The 7321-nt window shown below is 33.8% G+C and overlaps 4 protein-coding genes across 4 annotated transcripts in view; 2 read left to right on the top strand and 2 right to left on the bottom strand.

Annotated features, from left to right (window-relative positions):
* LOC148949396 (RNA-binding protein 45-like) overlaps positions 1-7321 on the top strand; it is a 161472-nt gene that overhangs the window by 125363 nt on the left and 28788 nt on the right. The gene's annotated exons all lie outside the window — the stretch shown is intronic.
* LOC148949397 (RNA-binding protein 45-like) overlaps positions 1-7321 on the top strand; it is a 223149-nt gene that overhangs the window by 75643 nt on the left and 140185 nt on the right. The gene's annotated exons all lie outside the window — the stretch shown is intronic.
* LOC148949399 (trafficking protein particle complex subunit 13-like) lies at positions 114-1364 on the bottom strand. Its single transcript, XM_089092951.1, has one exon. The coding sequence runs from the start codon at positions 1362-1364 to the stop codon at positions 288-290; it is 1077 nt and encodes a 358-aa protein (XP_088949077.1). The 3' UTR covers positions 114-287.
* LOC148949400 (trafficking protein particle complex subunit 13-like) lies at positions 1275-5409 on the bottom strand. The gene is made up of 2 exons (XM_089092950.1): positions 4345-5409; positions 1275-1405 (listed from the first exon to the last, which is right to left on the bottom strand). Exons 1-2 carry the CDS (start codon positions 5407-5409, stop codon positions 1373-1375), a joined length of 1098 nt encoding a protein of 365 aa, XP_088949076.1. The 3' UTR covers positions 1275-1372.

Below are 7321 nucleotides of genomic sequence, written 5' to 3' on the forward strand. Positions count from 1 at the left end.
ATACCAAAAGGCATCTAAAATGTATTATATTATTCGTTTCAGAGTAGCAACTCCGTACAAAGAACAAAAACAGAAGAAATAATTTAAAAGAACAATGTATTTCTCATCAACAGATAAAAAACAAAATATACTCGAGAACGCATTTTGATGTTCAATGCTTCAAATAAAATACTATTCCAACATTAAATAAAGGGCAAAATTACAGTATTTAGCAAACACATAATGATAATAAGTAAACTGCTCCACAAATATTGCTGATTTTTCAGTACATTCACAATTATTATAAACTAAACAATAACCATGACTTGACCAATATCATCATAATCGTGATTCCTTTTTAAAAATGTGTCGGTCAGCCTTATCCCTGATATTGTTTGAAGGCCAGGATGATTTGCCAAAACTCCCACAATGAATTCATGGTGTTTTCCGGGCTCTAATGGTTCAAAACTACTCTCTGAAATCCCAAGCCAAAGCAAAGCAAGACTGGAATCTTCAAGAGAAAGTACCAGGCTTATTGGTCTTTCACAAGTATTTGTTACTCTGAGCCGGATCTTGAAGAAGGAATGAAGCTTAACAGGATTTGGTAATTCTTCGATAGGTAGTCTTAAATCTCCAAAACCAGGAGCCATACGTTGTAGCTGACTAGTCTGTAGTCTACCTTTATCACCGTATTCAGTAAGCCACTCTACATCAAGCTTCCCAACAGTAGACACTCCTCTTGTAGCCTTCCCTTCATTGATTGGCCGTAGGCAAAATAGATATTGTCGTATCCCTTGAGGTTGAACAACATCTATAGAATCAAATATGGATGCTTCTCCTATGGAATTGAGTCCTCTAACTGAGAATAATGGAGAAGGATCAAAATTTACTTTCAGAAATTTAATAGAGCCAGCTGTAACATTTTGAACTTGTGCCTCTAGATACACTTCCTCAGATTCAACACTGTAAAATTTTGTCTTTACATCTAGTGGCTTCTGTACGTAGTATTTGATGTACTTAGAAAAATCAGCTTTTTCACCGTTTGGTGGCAAGCAACTAACTTCAGAAATTAAAATTTGAGGGCCCATTTCAGTGATTTCATGGTTGATGGTGTTGACAAACTGATCACGTGGCTTAAGTTCATCAATTTTTAAAACTCCTGTATCATTTGCTGTCAGTCTAAGTCTTTGGGTATTTGTCTGAACTTCAACTCTTAGGGCTACATCTTTAAGAAAAAGTTCACTTTTGTTGTCCACTGTCACAATACCTACAAGAGTCTCACCAAGATAGACATTTCCAAAGTCAGTACCTTTTACCAATTCGCTATTCCTCTGTCTTCTGACTTGAATATCAATAATGATCGGATAAGCCATAGTTTCTGCCATCTTTACAGTTACATTCCATACGGTTTAATTCGCATTAAAGTCTAAAAATGAAATAAATCGCTGTTCATACAAAAATATAAATAAATGGATATAATATTACGCTATTAGCAAAATCACAGACAAAGCACATGGCTTGTGATGTGAAGATAATAAAAAAACAATTTTTTTAAATATAGTACTGATCCTGGAAGACATTTTAATTACGGATTTTTGTTGTTTGATGGTTTTGTCGTTTGAAATTTGTTGGTTATGTTGATGTACTTTGATGTTTGTTGGTTATGTTGTTTGATGTTTGTTGGTTATGTTTGATGTTTGTTGGTTATTTTTGATGTTTGATGGTTATGTTGTTTGATGTTTGATGGTTATGAATTATGTTTATGTTATGTTGATGTTATGTTGTTTGATGGTTATGTTGTTTCTCGGTTATAATATGTTTATATTAAGGAACGAACTGTAGCCCATAGTAACTGAAGTAATAAAAGATTACACCGTGAGTTTATGGCTTTTGTAACATTCGTAATTAGGCGTAGGCCTACAGGTAAATGTTGAACAAAATTACATATTTAATCGCCATAAAACGTGATCCAGTCTGATAATTTGGGTAAAAGTATATACAAAGGCCAGATATTTTAAAAACATACACTGCCATCTGTCAGAGCTTTTATAATCCACCGGAAATCCCCATAAGTTTTAATATTGAGATTATTGTCTTTGGCTAAACGTGGGCCGTGCCGATCATGGACCAGTCTTCCCTATACTAATTTTGATATTGAATATTACCCTACTTTAAACTTTTGAAATGAATCCTTAGAACAAAAAACTGTTATCTAGCCGTAATGTGATTTGTGTCAAATTGCTTTTGTGGTGTTTATTTTTTCTGGAAATTGGAAGTAGGATAGTGGGTTTGTTATATTATAGTATTGCTGGAAAATTAGAACACCGAAAATGCTAAAGGCTGAGTTTTAGCGAAATATATAATGACGAGTTTTTAAATACCTATATTCAAATAACCTCGGAAGCGTTTATAAGCCCCGCACCTCCATCACAGAATCACCCCCCCCCCCCTAGACAAGATGCTGCTTACGCCAATGTTAAATAATTAAACGATTATACCGATTGAAAGTTAAGACGCAAGGAAATTAGATTTTCATAAAATTTTAGAAACATTTACAGAACAAAGATCTTAAGCCGGATTGGCCAGCAATGAAAAAGAACCAAAGAGAAAAAACTCAATGAAGAAAACAGACAAAACGAGACATTGGCGAGTAGCGAAAAGACAAAAAAAAAACGACGCGCCCGCTACCGGCCGAAGTCTCGTTTTGTCTCTTTTCATCATTGAGTTTTATCTCTTTGTTTCTTCAACAAAAACTTAGAAACATGTATTCATATTCGGTGATGTAAATTTATATTCAATAAATGTTTTTGTACTTTTTAAACGGAAAATGATTGTATATTTATTTATGCATGTGTGCACAAGTTTTTTCTCAAAAACAACTCCATATTTTTTTGGAAAATTGGTATTCTGGGATTTTCTGAACTGAAAAACGACGGTCACAAGTTTGAGAAAACGAGAACCTTAATTTCGAAAAAAAATCATACAACTAAAGTCATATTTATGAGTATGGGTTCTAAAAAGTACATTTTAGAAAGTACTTTTCATATTTATGAGCATGGGTTCTAAAAAGTACCTTTGGCCATATGGAGGCGGTTCATAATCACATTCAGGGGCCTATAATTGATGCGACGCTAAACTGTTCTGTGATAAGCTGATTTGAAGCTGAAAACATTATCACTATTGATGGTTGGATCATCACTTTCGTTGAATGAAGCTAAAGCAAAACATGAGTTCAAGTTTTTATTTGTTTGTGGAGCTCTTTAGAGAGCAAATGACGTCCTATAACAGTCTAAACCAATACATTTGGAAATTGTGGAAGTGGCAATGCAATTCGACCAAGCAAGCAGCAACCTCTAAGTAAATCCCCTTTGTTGGCTACGTTTCTGCATAAAAATGAAGGACACCACAGTGAATACATACGATGTTGAAGGGTCCCAATGACTTATCAGTTAAAGAAGAGCACAGTTACTATCAAAGTTGAACTAAGGTTGATAGGGAAAATTCGCAATTTTTTTTTTTTAAAGACCGGCTTGATTTTCTAGCAGCAAAGATTTCCTACTATCTTATTGGGGTCATCATTTTAACCAGTTTACTTTATGTTGTAAATACTGAAAACAGCCTTCAACCCATTAAACGAAAATAATAGAAGAAGAGGACAACCACCCCCCCCCCAAAAAAAAAGAATAGCAAAACAACAACAACAGATACTCGATTACACAATCAATAGGAAGCTATCACAACACAAAGAAAGCAGAAAACAGTAAAAATAAGAACACTTAAAATGCTTTATATAAAGAGAATTGAGAATAAAAAACATTCTTTGAACCTTCAATCTTTGAATTTTGATTTTAACGCTATCTTTTGTTATTCTATTCTCTTTTTCATCTTTTAGTTCTGTTTTCAATTTTGGAATGTAAGGGATAAACTTAATTAGTATCGGATGTTACTTGTTGATTGATTTTCAGTTCTCTATGTTTCTCCTTATGATTGGTCTTCCAAGATCCACAGAAAACAGCTACAAAGCATTTGCACGAAAATCTAAAAATCAAAACAAAAGTCTAGTTTGATACCAAAAGGCATCTAAAATTTATTATATTATTCGTTTCAGAGTAGCAACTCCGTACAAAGAACAAAAATAGAAGAAATAATTTAAAAGAACAATGTATTTTTCATCAACAGATAAAAAACAAAATATACTCGAGAACGCATTTTGATGTTCAATGCTTCAAATAAAATACTATTCCAACATTAAATAAAGGGCAAAATTACAGTATTTAGCAAACACATAATGATAATAAGTAAACTACTACACAAATATTACTGATTTTTCAGTACATTCACAATTATTATAAACTAAACAATAACCATGACTTGACCAATATCATCATAATCGTGATTCCTTTTTAAAAATGTGTCGATCAGCCTTATCCCTGATATTGTTTGAAGGCCAGGATGATTTGCCAAAACTCCCACAATGAATTCATGGTGTTTTCCGGGCTCTAATGGTTCAAAACTACTCTCTGAAATCCCAAGCCAAAGCAAAGCAAGACTGGAATCTTCAAGAGAAAGTACCAGGCTTATTGGTCTTTCACAAGTATTTGTTACTCTGAGCCGGATCTTGAAGAAGGAATGAAGCTTAACAGGATTTGGTAATTCTTCGATAGTTAGTCTTAAATCTCCAAAACCAGGAGCCATACGTTGTAGCTGACTAGTCTGTAGTCTACCTTTATCACCGTATTCAGTAAGCCACTCTACATCAAGCTTCCCAACAGTAGACACTCCTCGGGTAGCCTTCCCTTCATTGATTGGCCGTAGGCAAAATAGATATTGTCGTATCCCTTGAGGTTGAACAACATCTATAGGATCAAATATGGATGCTTCTCCTATGGAATTGAGTCCTCTAACTGAGAATAATGGAGAAGGATCAAAATTTACTTTCAGAAATTTAATAGAGCCAGCTGTAACATTTTGAACTTGTGCCTCTAGATACACTTCCTCAGATTCAACACTGTAAAATTTTGTCTTTACATCTAGTGGCTTCTGTACGTAGTATTTGATGTACTTAGAAAAATCAACTTTTTCACCGTTTGGTGGCAAGCAACTAACTTCAGAAATTAAAATTTGAGGGCCCATTTCAGTGATTTCATGGTTGATGGTGTTGACAAACTGATCACGTGGCTTAAGTTCATCAATTTTTAAAACTCCTGTATCATTTGCTGTCAGTCTAAGTCTTTGGGTATTTGTCTGAACTTCAACTCTTAGGGCTACATCTTTAAGAAAAAGTTCACTTTTGTTGTCCACTGTCACAATACCTACAAGAGTCTCACCAAGATAGACATTTCCAAAGTCAGTACCTTTTACCAATTCGCTATTCCTCTGTCTTCTGACTTGAATATCAATAATGATCGGATAAGCCATAGTTTCTGCCATCTTTACAGTTACATTCCATACGGTTTAATTCGCATTAAAGTCTAAAAATGAAATAAATCGCTGTTCATACAAAAATATAAATAAATGGATATAATATTACGCTATTAGCAAAATCACAGACAAAGCACATGGCTTGTGATGTGAAGATAATAAAAAAACAATTTTTTTAAATATAGTACTGATCCTGGAAGAAATTTTAATTACGGATTTTTGTTGTTTGATGGTTTTGTCGTTTGAAATTTGTTGGTTATGTTGATGTACTTTGATGTTTGTTGGTTATGTTGTTTGATGTTTGTTGGTTATGTTTGATGTTTGTTTGTTATTTTTGATGTTTGATGGTTATGTTGTTTGATGTTTGATGGTTATGAATTATGGTTATGTTATGTTGATGTTATGTTGTTTGATGGTTATGTTGTTTCTCGGTTATAATATGTTTATATTAAAAAACGAACTGTAGCCCATAGTAACTGAAGTAATAAAAGATTACACCGTGAGTTTATGGCTTTTGTAACATTCGTAATTAGGCGTAGGCCTACAGGTAAATGTTGAACAAAATTACATATTTAATCGCCATAAAACGTGATCCAGTCTGATAATTTGGGTAAAAGTATATACAAAGGCCAGATATTTTAAAAACATACACTGCCATCTGTCAGAGCTTTTATAATCCACCGGAAATCCCCATAAGTTTTAATATTGAGATTATTGTCTTTGGCTAAACGTGGGCCGTGCCGATCATGGACCAGTCTTCCCTATACTAATTTTGATATTGAATATTACCCTACTTTAAACTTTTGAAATGAATCCTTAGAACAAAAAACTGTTATCTAGCCGTAATGTGATTTGTGTCAAATTGCTTTTGTGGTGTTTATTTTTTCTGGAAATTGGAAGTAGGATAGTGGGTTTGTTATATTATAGTATTGCTGGAAAATTAGAACACCGAAAATGCTAAAGGCTGAGTTTTAGCGAAATATATAATGACGAGTTTTTAAATACCTATATTCAAAGAACCTCGGAAGCGTTTATAAGCCCCGCCCCTCCATCACAGAATCACCCCCCCCCCCTAGACAAGATGCTGCTTACGCCAATGTTAAATACTTAAGCGATTATACCGATTGAAAGTTAAGACGCAAGGAAATTAGATTTTCAGAAAATTTTAGAAACATTTACAGAACAAAGATCTTAAGCCTAACTGGCCAGCCAAGACAAACAAACAAAGAGAGAACACTCAATGAAAAACAGACACAAAAAAAGACTTCGGCCAGTAGCGAAAAGACAAAAAAAAAAACGACGCGCCCGCTACCGGCCGCAGTCTCGTTTTGTCTCTTTTCTTCATTGAGTTTTATCTCTTTGTTTCTTCAACAAAAACTTAGAAACATGTATTCATATTCGGTGATGTAAATTTATATTCAATAAATGTTTTTGTACTTTTTAAACGGAAAATGATTGTATATTTATTTATGCATGTGTGCACAAGTTTTTTCTCAAAAACAACTCCATATTTTTTTGGAAAATTGGTATTCTGGGATTTTCTGAACTGAAAAACGACGGTCACAAGTTTGAGAAAACGAGAACCTTAATTTCGAAAAAAAATCATACAACTAAAGTCATATTTATGAGTATGGGTTCTAAAAAGTACATTTTAGAAAGTACTTTTCATATTTATGAGCATGGGTTCTAAAAAGTACCTTTGGCCATATGGAGGCGGTTCATAATCACATTCAGGGGCCTATAATTGATGCGACGCTAAACTGTTCTGTGATAAGCTGATTTGAAGCTGAAAACATTATCACTATTGATGGTTGGATCATCACTTTCGTTGAATGAAGCTAAAGCAAAACATGAGTTCAAGTTTTTATTTGTTTGTGGAGCTCTTTAGAGAGCAAATGACGTCCTATAACAGTCTAAACCA

Source organism: Artemia sp. Qi Xiang Cuo, chromosome 8 (genome assembly GCF_049724085.1).
Source record: "Artemia sp. Qi Xiang Cuo chromosome 8, ASM4972408v1, whole genome shotgun sequence".
NCBI lineage: Eukaryota > Metazoa > Arthropoda > Branchiopoda > Anostraca > Artemiidae > Artemia > Artemia sp. Qi Xiang Cuo.

Bases quoted from the DNA above. Each gene is read 5' to 3' on its own strand.
- LOC148949399 (XM_089092951.1), bottom strand. From the start codon at position 1,364: ATGGCAGAAACTATGGCTTATCCGATCATTATTGATATTCAAGTCAGA.
- LOC148949400 (XM_089092950.1), bottom strand. From the start codon at position 5,409: ATGGCAGAAACTATGGCTTATCCGATCATTATTGATATTCAAGTCAGA. The intron at 1,406-4,344 runs GTTATTGTTTAG...TTTCATTTTTAG, and splicing joins ATGATATTGGTCAAGTCATG to ACTTTAATGCGAATTAAACC.